This window comes from Muscardinus avellanarius, assembly GCF_963383645.1.
Source record: "Muscardinus avellanarius genome assembly, chromosome: 5".
NCBI lineage: Eukaryota > Metazoa > Chordata > Mammalia > Rodentia > Gliridae > Muscardinus > Muscardinus avellanarius.
Window position 1 is genome coordinate 71035314 of NC_137790.1, and position 24877 is coordinate 71060190.

General features: G+C 34.9%; 1 protein-coding gene across 4 annotated transcripts in view; it reads left to right on the forward strand.

Moving 5' to 3' along the window:
* The window catches only part of STXBP5L (syntaxin binding protein 5L), a gene marked incomplete at both ends in the record, with an annotated part of 294065 nt that extends 270965 nt beyond the window's left edge, over positions 1 to 23100 (forward strand). For 2 of the 4 annotated variants that reach the window (XM_080695519.1, XM_080695520.1), the window contains 7 exons: positions 416 to 586; positions 3916 to 4155; positions 10209 to 10566; positions 16057 to 16222; positions 19433 to 19544; positions 22042 to 22262; positions 23059 to 23100. In XM_080695519.1, coding sequence (XP_080551645.1) covers positions 416 to 586; positions 3916 to 4155; positions 10209 to 10566; positions 16057 to 16222; positions 19433 to 19544; positions 22042 to 22262; positions 23059 to 23100 — 1310 coding nt within the window. The remainder of the gene's footprint in view (positions 1 to 415; positions 587 to 3915; positions 4156 to 10208; positions 10567 to 16056; positions 16223 to 19432; positions 19545 to 22041; positions 22263 to 23058) is intronic. The other 2 variants (XM_080695521.1, XM_080695522.1) reach the window with 1 other exon arrangement.
* Between the last annotated feature and the right edge of the window lie 1777 nt (positions 23101 to 24877).

Genomic DNA, 24877 nt, shown 5'->3' on the forward strand with positions numbered 1-24877 from the left:
TTAATTAGTCAAATTATAAAAGTGTACATTATACTTAATAAATATATTTGTAAAAAATATTCTGGAGGGGGATTACTGGAGCATTCTAACTCTGAGCTATATTCTCAGCCCCATTTTATTTTATATTTTACTTTGAAAATGAATCTTGCTAAGTTACCACATGCTGGCCTCAAACCTTTGATCCTCCCATTTCAGCCTCCCAAGTACAGGGATTACAACTGTGGGACACTGGACCCACAGTCAGCTTGTACATTGTCTACTAAATCTGAACTTGTATCTAAAAATAGCAAGGGTTTAGGCATAATAATGTAGTTTAGGAAAAAAGGAATTCATGTTCCTTTTGAGTTGTTACTCTATACCCTTTACATGAAGATTTAATTATGATATTTACTCTGCCCTCCTCCTCTTGGTACAGACCATGTAAATGGACACTGCACAAGTCCAACTTCTCAGAGTTGCAGTTCTGGAAAACGTCTTTCTAGTGCTGATGTTTCAAAAGTCAATCGCTGGGGCCCTGCAAGACCACCATTCCGAAAGGCACAGTCAGCTGCTTGCATGGAGATTTCTTTACCAGTTACAACAGAAGGTGAAATATCAGTTTTGCTTTGTTTTATTTTTGTTTCATGGTTTACTGCAGTTATGCCAGGCTCTGTACCAGCAGGGCACAAGGTGACATGATGAAAAAAAAAATGCTCTTGAGAGGGTCTTGAAGAGGTGAGAAGGGATAAAGGAAGAGAGCCCAAACTCCCGTAGCCAAACTCAGCTCTTCCGTTTACTATAGGCTTACAGGGTTAAGACTGGGTCATTAAATCATTGACTGTATCTTGCTAGGGAATAAAGCGTTGTGTTGGGAATATTTTAGAAGACAAACTATTATCTGGCAGTTTTGCAAGAGTGGCAGCAGTTGCTGTCTTCAGCTCCCTCCCTGGGGTAGTCTGCCCTTCAGCAAAGCAAGCAAAAGGGGACTAAAATCAGAAGGACATAGCTTAGACAGCAAAGAGACATTGAGGTCATGGTCTTCAGTTTCCTCAAAAAAGGCATTCTGCCAAAGCAAGTAAGAAGCTCTAAGTCCTTAAGCCAACATTTTTGAGACTTAGAACAGTTTCCCCACAGTTAAAATTTAAGTTTACTATAGAAACAAGTGCTGGGGACAAAGAATGGAAGTCACAATTAAGAAATACAGAAAATCTAGTAGGCAACAAGTAATAGAGCCTAGTTGATCTGGTCACGACTCCAAATCCTTTTCCCATTCACCTTCTTCCTCATCTCTAAAACAAGGACTCCACACGTGTATAGATTCAACCAATTCTGTTCAAAGAGAAACATATGCCCAACCTGTTCTCTGTCTTCTAGTCAAAATTTATTTCTCTATCAATAGTAAGGCGTTTGGTGTATCTGTAGTTATTTAATGTTTGTTTGTTTGTTTGTTTGTTTGTTTGTTTGTTTGTTTTTGATGGAACTGGGGTTCCTGGAAGCCCTTCTACCTCCGGGCTACATTCCCAGACCTATTTTGTATTTTTTTATTTGGAAACAGGGTCTCTTAAGCCAGCGAAGCTGGCTCTGAATCAGCATGATCCTCCTGTCTCTGCCTCCCAAGCGCAGGGATTACAAGTGTGCACCACCACGCCTGGCATTATTTAATGTTTTGTTATCTTAACTTCTTCAACCAAATGAATGTGATCAAAAGATAAGATATTAAATTCTATAGTTTAGAATCTTCATCTTCATATATTTTTTAAAGGAAGAATTATTTATTTATAGAATGAGTGTACTTTATTTCCTACTGTATAGGAAATTTCTACTTTATAGGAAATAAGTCCAAAGGACAAAAAACAGAAATGTTTACAAATAAAAGAAAAAGGAATCTTGGAACTTTGCTGCTACTCTCCTCTTGATTAAACAAAAAAACTTCTGGAAGAAGGATAGGTTTTATGTTTTATTTTTTCTTTTCTGTGTGCTGGGTTAAAGGTTACTAGGAATTAAATCCAGAGGCTACCTCTGAGCTACACCCTCAACCCTTTTTTATTTTTTTTTTTTGTTTTTAAACAGGGTCTCACTGGGTTGCTGAGGGCCAGCCTCACTATGTTGCCAAGGCTGTCCTTGAACCTATACGCTTCCTGCCTCAGTCTTCCAAGTGCTGTGGTTATAGGCATATGCGTTAATACCTGGCTGGAAAGAAATATAGGAAAAAATAATTTTAGGAAGATTTGCTCATACTAAAAGGGATTCCTCATTACTACAACTTAAAAATATTGATAATGTTGCTGTTATTCAAAGTTTTTAAGTTAAAATTTATTGTTCAATTTTTGTTTCATTACTATTATGCTATACTAAGTCTGGTCCTGAGCCGGGCATGGTGGTGCACGCTTGTAATTCCCGTGCTTGGGAGGCGGAGACAGGAGGATCGTGCTGTTTAGAAGCCAGCCTTGCTGGCTTAAGAGACCCTGTTTCCAAATAAAAATATAAAATAGGTCTGGGAGTGTAGCCCGGAGGTACAAGGGCTTCCAGAAACCCCAGTACCACCAAAAACAAAACAAGAAAACTAAGTCTGGTCCTATGGATATACAGATAATTTCTCTCTAACAGGTATCTGTGAATATCAGTGTTCAATGGTGATGAAGCATGAGTTGAAAATTTTGGAAACATTAAAAATGTGGTAATAGAAGCAACATGTAAGGGTTATAAAAGAAATAGCATTCTTAATCACTAAAATGAGTGTTGCTAAATGAGTTATAGATACTTGTTTTCTACTTTGTGCCGGATTCTGAGAAAATTACTTAACTCTAAGTCTCTATCTTTGAATCTGTAAAATATATAGGTCATTTCCAAATTTCCTCTGTCTCTAAACTTTATGACAAACTATTAATTTTATAAATTTTCTGAGATATTAAAGAGAAATTAGAAAGACCATGTTTTGTTTCTTATGAAAATATCGTGTGAGGAACCTTTGATTAGTCTCTCTATATAAAAATAATTATGTGGCATACTTGCACCTTATAATTTGCTCATACTAATTCTATGCTAATACTAATCTTCCTCATCAAAAGGGAAAGGATAATTAAGGCATCAGAAGGAAAAATGTAGAAAACTTGTACTCTGGGACAATTAAAAGAACAGTACAACCTTATTAATATTTAACTGAAATGGATGAGTTTGAGCTAGTAAGAGTGTGCACATGTATAAGTGTTGATAAGAAAGAGGATTTGAAACCATCCTGTTTCCTTCAAATGGGCAGAAGCCTCTCAGAAAGATTACCACCATCAGCAGGATACCAGAGTCTGCAGCTCCTTAATTGGCTTTGGGAAAAATTTGAATTGAGTTTGGATTCAAGGTAGGCAGCTTAATACCAGTTCAAAGAGATAAAGTTTGCATTTGGACCTTGGTAAAAATTTCAACTTTTACAGCTGTAATTTCCCCAGACATACAATGTATTTGTCACAGAATATTTGTAATCCAGATTAGTTCTTTCATGTCAGTAGCTACAACATTGTCAGTAAGTGGGAATTGACAAGAAATCTTTAGGAATGCTTTCAACAAGTGAGGAGAGAGAGAGAGGAGGAAGGACAATTAAAATGGTATCAGATATTCTTATAACCTTGACTATTTAAATCTTTTTTCCAGATTAAAGAATTTTAACTAATTTGTGAGGTAATGTATAAAAAGAAAAATGGTGAGCTGGAACTCAGGAAACTCACATTTTAGTCTTAACTCTGGCTAAAATTATGATTTATACTTCTGGAATTTATCTTCATCTTCAAATTAAGCTGGTGAACTGGATAAGCTGCCATCCAGGTTAACAATAAAAACATGAAATTTTACTTGCTGTTTATAATTTTGGTTTTCATGTAGTAAATCTGATTTTACTTTTTTTGGAAATACACTAATACTTAATTTTTGTCTTTTTAACTTCCATAGAAAACCGAGAGAATTCCTATAGTCGTTCTAGAAGTTCTAGCATCTCCAGTATTGACAAAGATTCTAAAGAAGCAATCACAGCATTATACTTCATGGGATCCTTTCCACGGAAAAATGACTCTACTATCTCCCCTTGTCTGTTTGTTGGAACTAGTCTGGGAATGGTGTTAGTTTTCTCCCTAAATCTACCATCAGCAGATGAACAAAGGTTTACAGAACCAGTCATGGTGTTATCAAGTGGTAAGAGTTTTTATTCATTCATTCCTTCATTGCTACCTTTTATTTTAAACAGGGTCTCTTAAGCCAGCGCGGCTGGCTTCGAACCAGCGCGATCCTCTTGTCTCCGCCTCCCAAGCGCAAGGATTACAAGCGTGCGCCACCACGCCCAGCCTTACCTTTTACATTTTAATTTAATAATAAATAACTTGTATTGATTTGTGACACGTTATGCATTTAAGCCTTCTGTAATAGGAACTATCGAGAATTTCATAAATAATATACTATAACATCTGTCATATTGTAATTTACCTGTCCTTCAAGTTGAAAGAGTACGATATTTCTATGGTGGTAAACTATGGAACTTCATCCTAAACAATGCTTTGGTAAGGAAGTTTCTGAAAAAGCACTGAGGAAGGAAAGCCTTAATGTAAAGCTTACATTCATTTTTTAATTTAAACTGAATCATTTCTCTAAAGTCCTACACCAGATCAGAGCCTGTGCATGCTTTTATATCATTCTTGAAGAGCTTAAAACAATTAATCTAGAAGCTTTCTAATGATTTCTAAAGTCTTTTATAATCTTTACAGTTTATTTTAAAGACTTGCCACATAATTTCTTTCCTTTTAATCATTGAGCCTAAAGAATTTGTCCTGTTATAACTATTGTTGCTAAGGCATATCTTATATTTGTATTTGGCCTTTTCTTTCCTTTTCAAAAAGTACTATGATTCCCCTTGCTTTGAATGTTTATAGTTTTATTGTCTTTTTCCTGTATATGTAAGAATTGGTTTTTGATCATTTTAAGTTAGAAATAATTTCATTAATGAAAAAAAGGGTTTTATTTTTAAAGAACTCATATGATTTTGCAAGTTAGATAGAGTTGTGTCTTTTTGTTAAGTGTTATGCTAAATTCATACAGACAGACAGTAGGCAGAGTAGTCAGCTCTCTACTAGTAAGGCAAATTCAGATAAATACATTGAGTTTTAATATGTTGAAATAATTTTATTTTAAACATATTTTACAGTAAAAATACTTTTTTTTACTAAATTCCTGATTTTAAGGAAATATGCATTATTCTTTGTTCTGGTTGAGTTAGAGCCAGATCAGTCAGATCATAATGAATGATTAAGTCAAATCTATTCTTGAACTCAAAAAATAATTATACATATTTCTACCTAATATGTTGTAGGTGTTCCTCATGAGTTTTAAGGTTAAATCAAATTTTGGTTACACATAAGCCTAAAACCATAGTTGAAAGACAATTTTCCAAGAAATATCCTAGCAAATATGGTTTTCATTTTTTTATTGGTGCATTATATTCATACATCATAGTGGGATAATAAAAAAAAAACTTGTGTAGACATACATGCACATATCACCCAGTCAGCCCCCATTCAGTACCCACCCCCTACCCTCCCTAACCCTCCCTCCCATGCTTGGCTTAGTTATTGATATCCATACATTTGTCTAAATACAACATGTGCCTCAGAGAGCTTTTTTCTGAACTCCCCTGCCCTCAGTCAGATTGCCTTATTTTCTCCTCTATAGGTTCTCTTTTTTCGCCTGGAGCTCCTCCTATGACCCATTTCACTTTAGTTTTCACATATTAGTGAAAGCATGCAAATATGGTTTTCTAAGTGACAAGGATAGAAATTTTTTAAATCCCAGCCAGGTGTGGTGGCACACATTTGTAATCCCAACGCTTGGGAGGCTGAGACAAGAGGTTCAAAATCAGCCTCAGTTACTTAGTGAGGTTCTCATCCACTTAGTGAGACCCTGTTTCCAAATAAAAATTATAAAATAGGGCTGGGAATATAGCCCAGAAGTAAAAAAGCCCCTGGGTTCCACCCCCAGTACCACAAAAAAATAAAAGAAATTTTAAAAATACCTAGAACTAATAACAGATCTCCCAATTGTATAGGAACTGTTATGGGTGCTGTTCATTGTATAATCTTTACATACAGTGTTGTACAGCAGATCTCTAGAACTTATCTTTCATAAATGAGAAAAATATTTTATTCTAGCTGATTACTAATTTCTCATTTCCCTTCTCTCTGTCCCTGGACACCACCACTCTCTGCCTTGCTTCTGTGAGTTTAACTTTTTAAATGTCTTATATTCACAGAATCATGCAGTACTTTTCCTTCTGTGACTACTTTATTTAACTTAGCATGATGGGTTCATCCATGTTTTTGAATATTAAAGAATTGCCTTCTTTTTAAGGCTGAATAATATTCCATTGTATTTTTTTTTATCCATTCTTCTGGATGGAGCATTTAGGTTGCTTCCACATTTTCACTCTTGTGAATAGTGGTACAATGAGCATATGAGTACATATCTCCTCAAGATCCTAATCTTGAGATACACATCCAGAAATGGGATTCCTGTGTTATATGTTCTAATTTTTACTATTCAAAGAATGAACATAGCCTTTTTCATAGCAGTTTACTATTTTCTATTCCTACCAACAGTGTTGAAAGGTTCCAGTTTCACCACATCCTGACAACATGATTATCTTTTGTTTTATCTTATAACAGTAACTACCCTAACAGGTATTGGGTTTTATCTCACAGTGGTTCTGATTTGTATTTCCTGATGAATAGTGACATTTAACATCTTTGGATACAGCCATCAGCTATTCGTATATCTTTTCTTTGGAGAAATGTCTACTTGAGTCCTTAGCTTTTTTTTTTTTTTTTTTTTTTTTTGGTGGTGGTGGTACTGGGGATGGAACCCTTCTACCTCCAGGTTACACTCCCAGACCTATTTTATATATTTATTTGGAAACAGGGTCTCTTAAGCCAGCAAGGCTGGCTTCAAACCTGCACAATCCTCCTGTCTCCACCTCCCAAGCACGGGGATTACAAGCATGCGCCACATGCCAGGCCTCAGCCAAATTTTTAACAAAACTAAGTGTTGAGAAGATAAACAAAATTGCTACATCTACAGCTTAATAAATACAATTAATAAAAAAAGAAAATATTAAAATAAAATCAGAACTTAAAAAGGAAGTTGGGCATAGTGGTGTATACCTGTAATCTGAGTACCTTGGAGGCTAAAACAGGAAAATCACAAGTTCCAAGCCAGCCTCAGAAACTTACCAAGGCCCTCTGCAACCAAAATAGAGCTGTGGGTACAGCTCGGAGATAGAACACCCCTGGGTTTAATTTCCAGTACCATAAAGAGAGAGATTACAATTGATGCCATAGGAAAAAAAATCTTAAAAGACAGCTATGAATAATGATATACCAAAAAACTGGATAACCTAGATGAAATGGGTACATTTCTAGAAATATAACCTACCAAGACTGAATTATGAGAAAATAGAAAGTCTGAATAGACCTATAACTAGTAAACAGATCAAATCAATAATCAAAAATCTCCCAACAAAGAAAAGCCACCTTCTCTTTTTTAAGATAATTTCTTTATATTTATTATCTCGATTGCCCTCACAATGAATACTTAGCAGTAATATGGAACTTTAATGTATATGGATTTTAGAGTTGGAAAACACCTAAAGATCATCTGTCTACTCCTATCACTTTCATCTGCATCAAAATGGAGAGTTTGATTACAATACAGATTGATGGGCTCCACCACCAGAGTTTCTAATTCAGTGATTCAGTAGAGGCTGAGAATTTATATTTTTAACAAACCCACAAATGATGCTGATTCTACAAATAAAACTTTATTTGACTCTGATGCCTGCTGATTTATTGCCATTTTCTTATTAAAAACTAATAAAATAGAGCCCCTGACAGGCTGAATAACATGCCTCAGAGAACTAGAGAAAGAACTAGTTCTGAGGCTTAGTTTATTGGCTCTCAGTTTATTGCATTTCCTAGTCTATTACACTGAGTTTCTTTGCTCTAAAATCTGATCACTCATTATCTGCTGAGTTACCAAAGACATTCCAGTCCTAATTGAGCTAACCTTCAGAATCTTATCATATTAGCCTTGGAAGTCCACAAAGACTATAATCTATCCTAAGGAAATTCATCAAAGAAGCAAATTTAACATGTAAATAATATCTATCAATCATAATATTTATATTAATAATATTTAGTATAACAAAAATGTCTTTTTAAAATTTATTTTGGTGATACTGGGGGTGGAACCCAGGGGCTTTATACCTCTGGGCTATACTCCCAGACCTATTTTATTTGGAAACAGGGTCTCACTAAGTTGCTGAGAGCTTCACTAAGTAGCTGAGTCTCAGTCTCCCTAGCGTGGGGATTACAAGCATGCACCACCACGCCCAGCTAACAAAAATGTCTTAAAGAAAGATTGGTAAAATAAGTAACAGAGTAACATGACAAAATATAATATTGATAGAATATTATAAATATATGAAAGATGATGTTTTCAAATAATTTTTAATTAGATGGTCATGGCCTGATTTAAAATAGCACAGTAAATTATTCTAATTGTATGAGAATCATTTTGTTTAAAACATGCAATACATAGTATATAGCAGACCCGAGGAAAGTTATACTTAGAAAAATTAATGATAATAAGATTAGGAATGACTTTTATAACAATTATTCATACCTTCTTTTATGGTACTGGGGATAAAACTCAGAGGCATTCTACCTCTGAGCTACACACCCCCAGCCCTATTTTTTTATTCTTTGTTTTGAAATAGGGTCTCACTGAGTTTTAAAGGGCATCACTAAGTAACTGAGGCTGTCCATAAACCGTGATCCTTCTGGCTCAGCCTCCTGAATGCTGGGATTACAAGCATGTGCCACCACACCCAGCTATTCATACCTTACCCAATAACTACTAATAGATTTTATTTTAAAAATATATTTAGGAATTCTGAAGTTGGCTGGTGGTGATGGTTACACAACAATAGGAACATACTTAATACCACTGAATTGTATAATATAAGCATACAAAACTAGTAGATGTACTGTATACCATACCAATAACAAATTTGCTGAGAAAAAGGTATCATGAAAATAATGTTACAAAACATTGTAATAGATGCAACTGGTAAGGGTTTAAGTTGTTGAGGCTGGTCTCAAACCCACAATCCTTTTCTCTCAGCTTCTCAAGTACTGGGTAATGGGCATGTGCCACTATGTCCCATAGTAAACTTTTTTTTTAATAATAGAAAAATTATACACTAAAGTAATGATAAAAGTATAGTATAGTAAAAATCTAAAATAACAACATAGTCATTTATTATAATTTCTAAGAATTTTTGTGTGTGCTACTTTTTTATATGACTAGCAACAGAGTAGGTTTGTTTATACCAGCATCACTATAAACAGTCAAGTAGTGAATTATGATGGCTACAACATCACTAGGTGACAGGAATTTTTCAGCTCAAGTTTAATCTTATAAGACCACCATCATTGGCTTAAATGATATTATGTGGGACATGATAGGACTTAGAAAATTCTGTCTGTAGCAGTTGGTTACAAGACTCATTTTACAAAGTAGCATAATTAGATTAATTCAGCATGGCTTTTGGCATTACTTTTTTCATGCAGTTTCAAGAGAGCTACTCTTTTACATTTTGTCCCTTAAAGTGCTTAAACATCTACAACCTTACCTTTCTGATTACTCTTAGAGAACCTGTGTGGATTTCTTTTAAAGTGAATTTAAAAGTGCAACTAAGACCAATACTTGGGAGGCTGAGACAGGAAGTTCACAGGTTTGCGACCAGCCTCAGCTACTTAGGCCTTCTGCAACTTAGTGAGACCCTGTTTCAGAATAAAGAATAAAAAATCAGGCTGAACATGTAGCTCAGACGTAGAATGCCCTTGGGTTTTTTATTTTGGGAAAATAAAGATTTTCTAGAAAATTAGCCTATGAAGTAAGAAAATGAAATCATTAATATTATGAGGGAATTTGACCAGTTAATGTGTTAGGCTTCTTTTAGACCTAATACTATATAATTCCAAGTGATTGGGACAAACAAACTCACGAATCTACTGATATATTAATTTAACACAATGATACTATAGATGGAAGACCATAATGTAAACATTTATTACCCATACATAAATAAAAATTGTTTTAGAAAGAATTTCATGTGCACATGATGTTTAATTGTTTTATAGGTACATTCCTCTCATTGAAAGGAGCTGTGCTAACGTTTTCCTGTATGGACCGAATTGGTGGGTTAATGCAACCACCATATGAAGTTTGGAGGGATCCAAACAACATAGATGAAAATGAAAAAACTTGGAGAAGGAAATTGGTCATGAACTCCTCTTCATCCCAAGAAATAGGAGATCATCAGCATATGATAGTCTGCTCAGAAAAACAAGCCAAAGTCTTCTCACTGCCTTCTCAGACTTGCCTTTATGTTCATAACATCACCGAGACATCTTTTATACTGCAAGCAGATGTGGTGGTCATGTGTAACAGTGCCTGCTTGGCGTGCTTTTGTGCTAATGGGCATATCATGATAATGAGGTACTGTCCTTCTTTATAAATTATCTACTAATCACAACAGTGACAGCAAGGTAGACTACAATCCTGAAAAGTGTATGTTTGATGTGCAAATATTATCAAAACAACCTGAAATTATTATTTAATTATATTTGTGAATGTTTGATTTTTCAACAATTTGAAGACAGTCTTGGGTTTTTTGTGTGGTTTTGTTTGGGTGGGGTTTTGTTGTTGTTGTTGTTTTGGTTTGGTTTGGTTTGGTTGTTTTGGCTTTTTTTCCTCCACAAACACTTGACACTGAATGAAGTAAATATTTTTCACTGACATCAAGGAATCTAAGGAAAGAATGATTTTTCAGTCATTCATACAGTCACTCAGCACATTTTTAAAATTTTTTATTTGTGCATTGTAATTATACAGCATAAACGGGTAAAAATCTTGTGCTCCGCACTTTTTGAGTATATAGTATATTCCAAATTTTATGCCAGGAGCTGGAAATAATAGATGAATAAGCTATAAGGAAATGAAGCTATTAGTTTTACTATGCTTTATATTTCACATAAAAACTTAAACACAGGATTTTATTTGATTGTTATAGCTTCCCTAGGAAACTAAAGTATTACTTGCATCTTCTATTTTCCACATGTTAATAAAATCATTTGCCTGAGGTTGCAAGTCTAGGAAAAAGTGAAACTAGAAGTATAATAAAAATTATCCGACACCTTAAAAATCAAGGTGTCAGCTGAGAAATTTCACACAACTGTTAGTGAAATTAAATACAATTTGTGAGATATTAAAATGTTAGTTATTTTATAATTCAGTAGTTATTAAGAGCAGTTATATAGAAGTCATTGTCATTCTTTTTAATATCTCACCTAGTTCCAAAAGCCATTGAAACAGTTAAGTATTGTCCTAAGCCTTTAAATGATATGAAAAGTAATGACTCTTAAGGAGCTTACTATTGAATTGAAGAGGTAAGACAGATACATAAAATAATTATAACACAAAAGGCAAATACAGTGGCACATGCCTATAATCCTAGCTACTCTGGAGGCTGAAGCAAGAGGTTCACCAATTTCAAGGCCAGAATAGACAACTTGGTGAGAAATAAAAAAATAAAAGAACTTGCCGGGCGTGGTGGCGCACGCTTGTAATCCCCGCGCTTGGGAGGCAGAGACAGGAGTCTCACGCAGGTTTGAAGCCAGCCGCACCCGCTGGCTTAGGAGACCCTGTTTCCAAATAAAAATGTAAAAATAGGTCTGGGAGTGTAGCTCGGAGGTAGAAGGGCTTCCAGGAACCCCAGTACCACCACCAAAAAAAAAAAAAAAGAACTTGGCTATAGCTCAACGGTAGAGCAGCCCTGGGTTCAATCCCCAGGAAAGAATGAAAGAAAAGGAATAGAAGAGAGGAAGAAACAAAGAGAAGAATAATGGAAGGAGAGGGAAGGGAGGGAGGGAGGGTGGGAGAGAGGGAGGGAGGGAGGAAGGAAAAAATTCCAACAGGAAATATGGAATTGACTTTTTATTAACAAGCTAAATCTCTAGTTAAAAGTCATACTATAGTGAAACACGGATTATAAAAGAAAAGTTGTTGGGAGGAAAGTAACCTGGAGAGGGGGTTTGTATCAAATCGTTGAGAACCCTGAATGGAAGGCTAAGAGATATAAGAAATAGGATTTTAAGCAGGCTGTTAATGTTCTCTAGCTATGCATTAGGACAGGCTTTTGAGATGAAGTGATACCTAGACAGAAGGCAGGGGAGAACAAGTGTGAGGAATTATGGAGGAAATGAGCTGTATGCACAGCTGGTGAATTGTGAAAGTAATGGAGGCTGTTAAATCTTGGGTTAGAATTAAAATAATAATTTTTTAAATTTGGATAATAGTGATTCTATTAGCATAGATAAAAGTCAGTAGGATTTGAAAAAGATGATAATGAGAAGTGTAAGAAATCATTGAAATAAATATTTGAAATTTGAGGCTTTTATAAGCCATCCAGGAGAAGTTTAGCAAGCAATTTGAGGTCAGCCCTTAAAAATGTAGGTGAAAGATGTAGCTTTGATAGTCTTCTATGTAAGTGCATTAGTAAAAGTTGTAGCAGTGAATGAGATAATCAAAAATGGTATAAAAATAAATGAGGAATAGACTGAGCTGAGAATAGAATGTTGGGGTATCTACCTCTACATTTATATAGTGGAGGGAAGAAGAGGATCTAGCAAAGGAGGTTGAGAAGAAGTCATCAGAGAGATGATAAAAGGGCCAGAGTGGCATAACTTCATGAAATAAAAAGAAAAGAGTATCAAAGGAGGTGGTTCAAGAGGGAGACAAATAGAACAGAGGCCAAAGAATTTGAGTACAAGAAAAAAAACATTTGATTTTGCATCTGTTTGACTATTAAAAGTCTTTGAGAAAGCAAATCTTAAAAGCATGGTGAAGACAAAAGCTAAATTTTAAGGGGACAGTAGAGGAAGTAGAATACATCAGAAGTTGGCAAACTATAACCTAGAAACCAAATCTAACCCCAGCCCATCTGATTTTGTACAGACTGAAAGCCAAGACTTGTATTTACATTTTTAAATAGTTGAAGAACTCAAAGAGTATTTCATCATATGTGAAAATTATATAATATTTGTTCATAAATATAGTTGAACATAGCTATACCCATATATGGGCTGTACCTGCTTTTGCACTGCAGAGCAAACTTGATTATTTGCAAAGGAGACTACACGGCCCCAGACCCTAAAACATGGACCATCTGGTTCCTTACATATGTTAGAGATTATTCTTTAGGGAATTGTGTAGTTTTAAAAAAGAGAGATGAGAAATAAGAAAAGAGTAAAACTAGGCTTTGATAGTATTTCATTTCTGTTATTTAATTGGAAAGCAGACTTACTAGCCAAGAGGAAGTTCTAAGGAGAAAGTTTTGAAAAAATAAAGTCGATCATTTTATTGCCTATTTATTCTCTCATATATTTCTGTTTATTTCCTTCTTTGTCTGATTTTGCCTTTCAATAACTATTTTTAAAGATCCCAGCCAGGCATTGTGACACATGCCTGTAATCCCAGTTCTGGGAAGCCTGAGACAGGAGAATTTCAGGTTCAACAACTTAGGCCCTTAGCAACTTAGACCCTGTCTCAAAATATAAAATCAAGTAGAACTAAGGGTATAATTCAGAGGTAGAATGCCCTGGGTTCAATCTCTTGTACAAATTTTTTTAAATTCCAATGAAAGTCATTCCAGTGTTCTCCTAGACATTCCTCAGGTTTTTTGGAGGGAAAATACATATTTATGTGTGTTTAAGCATGTATTTAACACACACATACCTTTTACTCCCCTAAGTATTTAGTCACTAACAACTTGTCTTGCATTAAACTTCTATTAAGTCACAGTTGGAATTGTAGCTTGATAGTGATTACTCATCCTGTTTTGTAATATTTTTCTTGATTTCTCAAATGGTATATTGTATATCTCAAAATAACTTATATTTAAGTAAATATACTACTCTACATTTATGAAGTGAGAGATTTCTTGAGAAATTAAAAACAAGAGTCTTTAAAACAACAGGAATTATTGGTAAAATGAGATCTCAGTCACCCTTTGTCCTTTGTAAAAACCACTTCATATGACAGTGGCAACTTTGACAACATGTCATATGGCAACTCTTCATGTGTTCCTAAAGACCTTTAAACATACTGGAGAAAAATGATTTTGTTGCTATTTTAGTTCTATATTATGTGTGTCTAGGAAATAATAATATGTACTCTGCTGCATGGATTGAGGAACTGCATCCCACAGATTGGCCTGCTCCTAGCCTTCTTCATTCTCCCATGCTGTGTGTATTCCCAGATATTTCCAAACCCTATCAGAATGTAAATATCCTAAGTATAATCTCCTCAAATTCTAGTTTCTGATAAATGACTGGTTGCTGAACTAAGTTTTCTAAGTTCCTAAATTTAAAAAATCAAGAGAGTAGAGAGTAGAAAAGGATACCAAAGCCTTATATGAATAAATTGTATCAATTCCCAAACATAGGTGCAACTTTTAGTGAAAACCTTTGGTTACCCAACTCTATTTCTTTATAAAAGTGTCCCTGTATAGCAGAAAATGAACAATTAACTTACTCTTTCACTTATCCTACTTGAAGTGATTGCACTTTTTAAATTTTTTCTTTGTCATTGTCAACATGATTTACATTATGATGTGAGACTATAATGCACCAATAGAAGCACATAAAAATAAATAAAAAGTTTTTTCTTGGCTTTTTAATATTATATTAGTTTTTATATTTTATTAGTGTAGTCCATCAGAAAAGTCCATTGGAATCTCTTTCCCAACCCTATCCATTAATTTAACTGAGTCTGTCATGGAAGTCTGTTCAGCCGAGTTTATTTTAAACTTATATCTTAAGGGATTTAGTTACCAAAAGTGCTATAATAGATAATTTTTAATATTGCTTTTAAATTTCAGAAAATTTATACTATTTCTTTGAAATCCAGTGTTCAATTTATACTTCAGCACATCTTAATTCAGACTAGTCAAGGATCAACTGTTCAGTAGTCACACATGCTTCATTAGCTTCTAAAATATTGGGCAACACAGCATTACAAACTCAGGAAAGGCTTAGTCCAATAGCACAGATTTCAGACCCCACTTTGTATAGTAAAGTCTTAGGGCCCAAGGTGTAGTTACAAAGTACTTTAAAATAATTGGAAACAGCCTTGGTAGAATGGTTTCAAACCTTGACATTTAATGAGAAGATATGATTAAGAAGTGATAAAACTGGTTTTGTTCAGTGGTTTGTAAAATTGACTCTAACAACAGTATCTAAAAGGACATTCTGAGGAATATTTTAGCAAAATTAGAGCTACCTTAGAATAAGGATATAGCCATTGGATAAGGCACTTCAAATGTGTGTTATTCATTTCAGTGTACAAATTCTGTTCTATTATTTATAACTCATTCTCATTCCTTTCAGCCCTGGGTATGTTTATTTATTTATCATACCTTCAGTACGGGTGCCCTAAGTTACAGGTAATTTTCATTTCCTATGGATAGAAGGAGTAAAGGAATTGGAAACAAAGCCACTCCGGGCAAAACCATTCCCAGGCACAGAGAACTGATTTAACTCCATGTCTCTGCAGTGCATAGCCTCCTCAGACTCTGGAGAAAAACAGGAGACAGAGTATGCAGCCAGACACTTTCTAGCTGTAGTGTTTCTGATATAAACAAAGGCTATAATCATACTGTAGGAACCCTATGGAATGCCGCAAAAACTGCTCCTGAAATTGCTGGCCACTATATTTAACCTTTCAAAGGCATTTGCTAAACATCTGTTGGTTAAAAAAGACTGATTTTTTTATGTGTGTATATGATTTTATGTAAAAGTCTCTTATTGAGCCTTCAAGAACATAAAAAGAAACAACCATAAAATAATGGTTTAAAAGTTACTGATTTTGTATAAGGAAGTACTTTTATTAGTTTTAATATGAGATATGAATTTACTTTTTTCCATTCAGTCTACCCAGTCTTCGCCCAATGTTGGATGTTAATTATTTGCCACTAACAGACATGAGGATAGCACGGACATTTTGTTTTACCAATGAAGGACAGGCATTGTATCTTGTCTCCCCTACTGAAATTCAGCGGTTAACATACAGTCAAGAAATGTGTGATAATCTACAGGTAGGTCAGTTACACTTATAAAACAAACAAAACATTAGACATGGTTGTTAGATCAGAGAGATGTCTGTAAGCTAAAATATTACTGGGTTGTATAGTAAGTATGGCTTTCCTGAAATATGTTTTGAATATATGTCCCTGGTTGTGACTCTTACCAACTTCTAGTAGGTATGCACATAAAAAGAAAGAATGTAAAATTTTATATTAATAGTTAATATTTTGTTCTTTTGTTTATTACTTGCTTTTTCTTATGGAGACTCTTTTGAAATATTTAATGTTTCCTCCCAGAGTGGGAAATATGTATATACACACCAAAAGTTTGCATCCAGTTCAGGGAGTTCATTATTTTTTGAGCAAACTGTACCATTTAGTTCATTATTTTTATAAAAAAGAAGCTTTATTTTGATTGAGAGCCAACAAATAACTATATATTTTGTTAGAATTGGGCATTTGGTTTTTGTTGTTGCTGGGTTGTTTTTGTTTTGTTTTGCTTTGTGGTACTGGGGATTGAACCCAGGGACATTCTACCTCTGAGCTACACCCACCCCCAGCCCTATTTTATTTTATTTTATTTTTTGTGGTCTTCTATCTCCAGGCTACACCCCCAGCCCTATTTTAATTTTTATTCAGAAACAGGGTCTCACTGAAGGTCCAACTCTTTTACAAGTAAAAAAAAAACTAAAGTCCATTTGTTATCATGTAGAGGTTAAGAATATAAACTCTGACTATTTGCATTATAGTTTGGTTCCCTTTTTGTTTAAATTTGGGCATTTTATTTAACCTGTTGATATGGGACATTATTGTTAAACTTAAGAATTTGGAACATTATTGTTAATTTGGAACATTATTGTTAAACTTACAAATTTGGAACATTATTGTTAACTTGGAACATCATTGTTAAACTTAAGAATTTATATAAAGCACTGAGGCAGTGCCTGGAACATATACATCTTGTGGGATTATTTTATTATTACTCAGCAAATACTTATTGAATTTTTACTCTATGCCTTGGACCTGGCAAGGCCCTTGGAATACAACAATGAACAATATGCAGGTTCCTGCCTGCTAGTGCACAGAGAGAGAAAAATAAAGTGATAACCACCATACTCTGTGGGAAATGCTATATACACATGAGCATACCTATGCTGGGAAGACAAAGGGGGGCACTTAGGTTGATGGAGCAGAAGAGAGGGGAGGTTAGAGGAAGGTTGTAGATACAACTGACTTCTGAAGGTTAAGTAGGGGTTATCCAAGTGATGAAAAAGTTAAATATATTCTAGACAGAAGTACTGGTATGTATACACCTCAGGGTCCAGGAAACTTCCAAGAAAGCATAGAGTCCAGAAATTGACAGTGTTGGAGAACTGGTCAAGAATGTCTTGGAGCACTTTGTAAACTTCTTAAGGACTCTACTATTTATCCCCATGGGAAGTCACTGAAAAGCTTTAGTAAATTTGTTTATTAAAACAAATATTCTAGCTGAGCATGGTGACACACACTTGTAATCCCAGTACTTAGGAGGCTGAGACAGGAGGATCACACAGGTTCTAAGCCAGCCTCAGCTACTTAGTGAGGCTCTCAGCAACTTAGTGAGACTTGTTTTTGAATAAATTATAAAATAGATCTGGGAGTATAGCCCAGAGGTAGAAAACACCTGGGTTCCATCCAGTACCACAAAAAAAAAATATTCTGGTTATTAGTATGTTCATTGGTTTTAAGGAAGCAAGACTAGAGTTAGGGAGTCAAGAGTAAGGATAGAGAAAATCTGGCAGATCTAATAGCTATAAAGTGTAGTTTTTTGGATTTGTGGATTATTAGACATAGGAATGAGATAAAGGGTAAATTTTTTCTGGTTTGGAAAGCTAAATAAATGGTGCTGTTTCCAAAGAAAAGGGGCTTCCAGGAAGTAGAGCTCAGGTCTGGTGGTCAGGAGAGATGATGAAGGTAAAGTCACACTTTCAGTAGCAAAATGACATTAAGTCACAGATCTCCGAACCCTTGTTCTTGGTTCTTTTCCTAATACTGATGGTTCTTAAGCTTTAGTCTCTTTTCTTAAGTTCCAGGGAGCAAGATCTGATTTTAAAAATACATATAACCAGAACACATCTGTGTAGATTATGATTTAGTATTTGTGGAATATAGCCTAAACTTCTGGTGGGTGTGTGTTTGTGTGTGTGTGTGTGTGTGTGTGTGTGTGTGTGTGTGTGTGTGTGTGTGTTACTGGGGATTGAGGCCAGGGGTGTTCTACCTCAGAGCTATACCTCCAGCCCTGTTTTATTCTGTTGTTCGAAAAGGGGCCTAAGTTGCTGACACTGGCTGAGAACCCATAATTCTCCTGTCTCAGCCCCCCAAATACTGGGATTGCAGTATGTGCCACCATTCCTGGCTGAACTTGTGAATTTCTTTTTTTTTTTTCTCCTTTTTGTGGTATTAGGGGTGGAACCCAGGAGCATTCTAGGCATTCTACCTCCAAACTATACCCCCAGCCCTACTTTTTATTCTTTATTTTGAAACAGAGTCTCACTAAGTTGTGGAGGGCCTCACTAAACAGCTGAGGCTGGCCCTGAACCTGCAGTCCTTTTGTCTTGAGCTGGGGACACATGCTTGTAATGCAGAACTTCTGCATTTCTAACAAGATATTTTCCCAGTCATTCTACAACTCATCAAATATTGAAAACAATGTACCTCATCATACACTAGATGCCTATTTTGACTCATTTTAATGACTTTCAACAATGTCATAATTTTGTACTTGAAATAAAAATAAACCCACCCTTCTTCCATATGCTATCACAAACTTCCTGTTTCCTAAGGAAGACTATGCTTGTTTCAGAGAAAGGAATCGAAGTAGGAAGAATCTGTGGAAATTGAAAAGATTGTCAGTGATCATTGGTGAAAATTAATTATACGGTGAATATCAGTTTCCCATGCTAGATTTCCAGAGGAGAGAAGAGACTAGGACAGAAAAGGGAAGATTTTATTATGGCAATTAATAGAGAAAGGAAGAAAAAGGAACTGGATAAAGAAATACCAGAGAGAGGAATGTGAGCAAAGTAAAACTCACCAGGAAAATATAAGGAAAGCAAACTCCATGTTATACTTCACCATACCAAAATGTTACCTCTACCTATTATTTTATTCTTAGTTCATATATTACTTCTTTTCTTTTATTCTTAGTTCATATATTGTTTTTTTTCTTTTAATTTGGCACAGGACATGCTAGGAGATTTGTTTACTCCCATAGAGACACCAGAAGCTCAAAATAGAGGCTTTCTTAAGGGATTATTTGGTGGAAGTGGACAAACATTTGACAGAGAAGAACTCTGTGAGTAAATCCCTAACTATAAAAATGTATCTCAAAGTAGATCTGTTTTCTCTTTCTCTTTCTGTGTGTGTGTGTGTGTGTGTGTGTGTGTGTGTGTGTGCATATAATTTAATATATGGTCTCAAATTCTAAGCTAGGTGTTTTTATTTCTATCTTGAAGTTTGAATATTTGAATCCTTTTGTACCATGTAAATTATGTCCATAAACCAAACATGAATAAAATTAGTCACTTTATATTAGGAAATAGTTTAACAAAATAATACATACAATTCAAACAAATAACAACCAAGCTAATAAATGTCTCATTTGCTGGTAGATCATACCTACATGGCAAGATAAAGGCACTCAATTATTAAAATCTAAAAAAATATAATCTGCCTGCCTATAATCACTATTAGAAGATTATTTATTCAGAATGCAAAGTTTATCAGTGCCATATAATAAACTACTTTAAAAATCTACCAGTAAGCCAGGCATGATGGCCCACACCTATAATCCCAGCACTTGGAAGATTAAGACAGAAAAATCACAAATTTGAGTAAAAGCCCCAGCAACTTAGGCCCTCAGGAATTTAGCAAAATTCTGCTTAAAAATAAAATAAGTAGAGCTAGGGTTGTAGATCAGAGTTAGAATGCCTTCTAGGTTCAACCTCCAGTACCAAAAAAGAAAAAAAAATGAAAAAGAAAAAAAATCTATCATTAACATACAACCCAGCCATATCACTCCTCAGTATGTTTAGAAAAGAATTGAAGTCAGAATTCTATAATAATACATGCATATCCATGTTTATAACAGCATAATTCACAATAACCAAATTATCAAACCAACCTAGGTATATGTCAACAGATGAGTGGGTAATTAAAATGTTGTATGCCTATACAATGGAATGTTGTTCACCCATAAGAATAAACAAAATTATGTCATTTTCAGGAAAATTGATGGAACTAGAGAATATTTTGCTAAGTGAGATCACTTAGTTGCAGAAAGTCAACAGTCAAATGTTTTCTGTCATATATGGACACTAAAGAGAAACTAGGACAGAAAAGAAACTTTAGGTAACTGAAGAGAGTAACCAGTAAAACCATGGAAGGGGGTAGGGAAAGGGAGGTGGGCCATGGAAAGGGAAGAACTGATGAAAGAAACAGTTGAAATTATGTTGTGCCCACGTATGAAGCTGTTCACCAATCCAGTTGTTCTATATAAGGAGGAAGAGGTAGTGGGGTAGGACCTAAAGGAAATCACACCAAAACCTGTGTGCATGTCTGTCTGTGTGACTTTGAACCTCACTAAGATGTATAATTGCAATATACCAATAAAAGGATAAAAATCCATCAGTAATACTCTGAAGAATAATAACTAAAAAGCAATAGGAAAATGTTAGGTAATATATTTTCCAGAACATATCACCACCATTTGGTCTTGCAGATCAAAACTCTATTTCTCTTGAATTTAAACTATGCAAATAGATCTAGGTACCACCATATAACAGTATACTATTTGGCCACAAAAAGGAACTAAATACTGATACAAACTACAACATGAATGGCTTTCAAAACATTCTGCTGAATCAAAAAAGTTAGGCAAAAAAGGTTACATATTGCATGATTCCATTTATATGAAATGTCCAGAATAGGCAACTCCACAGAGACTAAAAGTAGATCATTAATTGCCTGGGGCTGGGGCAGGAAGGTGACAGGGAGTGACTACTAATTGATTTGGGGAGTCTTTTCAACAAAGTAAAAATATTATAAAATTAGATCATGGTGATAGCTGTGTAACTTTGGGAATATACTAAAAAACAGTAAATCATACTCTTTTTTTAAAGAGCAATTTGTATGATGTGTGAATTATATCTCAACAATGCTCTTATTTTTAAAAATCTAGATTCTATTCCAACGTTACATTGTTAGAAATATTTGGTAAATTTCTGACAAGAAATCTACTTTAAAAAACTTTATTGTGTTATCAAAGGAAACTGAGCTTTGTAGGTGACTGAGAAATTTTTTGCCTTTCATGAAGTCACAAAATTTTAACATATGTAGAGTAATATTCATCATTTATATATTCTCTAGTATTTACAGAGAGCCTGAGGCCTACAAAGGCTGATAAATCAAGATGAATAGAGAAGGTTAGAATAAAAACCTGGGCAGAAATTTAAGCAAACAAGCATGCCTTAGACTAGAACAGACACTAATATGGGTTAAACATGAGGTCTCATATGTTTTTAAAATTCCAAATCAGCCATGTCAATAAATGCAGTTATGCCATGTTGTATGGAGCACACTTACATAAAGGCATATGGTAAGAGCATTTCTCATGATCTCTTTGGCATTTGGGGGAGGGGGATAAATGCTAAAGATCTTCAAACACATGTATGTGAATAGGCCAAATACGTCACTCTTTTAACAGAAATCATGACAGTATTTGTTTGGGTGACAACCTTGATGATTTGAATTATTGACAACATGTTTGAAATTGCTATGGCTTCAATTCACAGTTGGGGAAGCTTCAGCAGGAAAAGCATCGCGCAGCCTGGCACAGCACATTCCTGGACCAGGCGGAATAGAAGGGATGAAAGGCGCTGCTGGGGGCGTGATGGGAGAGCTGACCCGGGCCCGGATTGCCCTTGACGAGAGAGGACAGAGGCTAGGAGAGCTGGAAGAGAAGACTGCAGGCATGATGACCAGCGCAGAAGCATTTTCCAAACATGCACATGAGGTAAACTGCCTAAGTAAATAGAGGTATCTTCAAATGGTGGTAGCTTTAAACATTTATGTCCTACACAAGAAAGCTTAAACAGAGATGCCATGTAAGTAACCCTGTGATGACTCACAGAATTAACCAGGGTAACCTGGATATCTTATAAGTATTAGAATTCCTCCTGTTAGGAAGATTGGAAATGGAATCCAGGAGCATTCTACCTCCAAGCTACACCCCCGACCCTATTTTTTATTCTTTATTTTGAGACAGGGTCTCACTGAGTTGCAAAGGGCCTCTCTAGGAGTAGCTGAGGGTGTCAGCAAACCACTATCTTCCAGTCTCACCCTCCCAAATGCTGGGATTACAAGCGTGTGCCACCATGCCTGGCTAGGAAGATAATCTTTTGAAATCCTATAATATTGATATTTCTTTACCTTGGGGGATAATGAAAATTATCCATTGCTTCTGATACACTAGATTAGTATTGTGCATCAGCTTCTTTAAAGGTGTATAAGCAGATTATGTGAGCCCCAGAAGAAGGCAGTGAGGGACAGCAATAGCAGTTGGTCTATGCCTTCCATTTTGTCCCAGCAATTAAAAATGATTTCCTGTCAAATGAGTCTTTATAGCTTGGTTGGGTGGTGTTTAGCTCTTTCTCACATGCATTTCATTTCACAAAAGAAAAAAAGTCATACTGTTTTATTATAAGTTATGAGATTTCATTACCTAAAGTTAGCTCAATATGGGCTTGCTGTGAATTGCACTTTTAAAGATGTTTTATAGCATCTTATGATGACTATTTTTCTCTTTGCAGTTAATGCTGAAATATAAGGATAAGAAATGGTACCAATTCTAAACTTCTAAAGAAGCTTTGAGAAACCATTATTCAGGGAAAACAAAATTATTCCCAGCATCACTATTCAACTGCTAGAAGCCAGTTTCTTCTGCAAAATGTTACATTACAGTCCATCTGAAGTTATCATAAAGGAGACTTAAAGACGCTGTACAACCCAACGGCTGGAACCCTGGTTAAAACCCCAAGATAATGGCTGAATTTGCCTTTTCCCATGTGGAATGGAGCTATCATCTTGGCATGTAATTTGCTAAGGATTTACATTTAGGAACTACAGGGAGTCCTTTTGATTTGAACATTCCTGTACAAACAAAAGCATTAATGCACTTAATGAAAAAAAAAAACCTTTGCATGATAAATTAACATCTTAAGAGGAAAAGAAAAAAAGCATGTTGTGACAGAAGAAAAAAAGATTTATGGCAAACCATTTTTATAAATTGGGCCATACCCAACAATTTAAAAAATTTTGCTTTAGAAGATATCAGTGCATTTCAGATGTATTTGCCATTGCCCAACTGAAAAGGAAAAAATGCCCAGAGTTCTCATCTGTAGTTTTCATTATAGTAGAACATTATTGAGTAATTATGGCAAGAATCTAATTAACATTCTTCTCTCTTCATAGTATTTTACATCATTCACTGTTCTCAATCATAATCAAGTATTGCCAGTATAGTAAATTTTTCCCAACACAATTATTTCCATATCTATCACCTTCAGGATGGGTTGCTATTTTTAGTCACAAACCATGCAAGGTTAGGTCACCTTAAAACATTTTTCCAGCCTGGCTTGTACTCTTCAGGGGAGTTGATGATAGTTTTGGGGAATAGACTATAGGAACAATGCAGTTAGTTTTGAGAACTGATTTCATAAAGAGTGAAATTTCACACATCCCAATTTCAGTTTCTAAAGTGATATATTTTTAAAACTCATTTGTATCCTTGTCTGCCAATTACACAGTATATTACTGTTCAAACCCAGTAGGGTCTACAATCCCAAGGTGCTTTTGCAGCCTGACATTCACAGACCAAACTGGTCATTCTCTTCATTGTGATTCAGTAAAACCTCAATTAATGTTTTAGGAAAGGGATTCTGAATTATTATATTTCTGATTAACAAGGGCTTTCACTAGAAAACACTCTGGTTCAATGCTATTAATGGGAATATTTATAAAATATAGTGTCTTTGCTATCTTGACCTCAGTCATCATTATGAACAATACATAGAGGATTAAAGGATACAAAATCAATAATTTGTCACTAATTAGGTCAACTAATGTAAGCCACAGGATTATGGCAATAAAGACTGACTAAAGAATATCTTTAATATGATTAAAGTTATCTATCATAACAGAGAACACAGAGACAAAAATAAAGATATCTACTATCATTAGTTAAAATTATTATGGAATTAAAAAGTCACAGGAATATATATATGTATATATATGCATATTAATATATATATATATATATTCCTACTCTAGGACCCATATTGTAATATAGTGTTCCTTCAAAATGGTCTTTATTAAAATGATAGGTTTGGCTTATTGAATTTTGATTAATCAAGGTCTTAATTGGATTTATGTTTCTGATTCTTAAGAATTCACCATTTCCTGATGTCTAAACTATTCTAAGATAAACTAGTACTCATTTGTTTAGATTTTTTGTTTCCTTTAACATGTCTTTTACTTTTGAAAAGAGTAAAAATTATTGAATTTGAAAAATGTATACTAGGATAGCATTTCGCAGAGTCCTGAATTTTCCTGATTTTTTAAAAAGCCTCT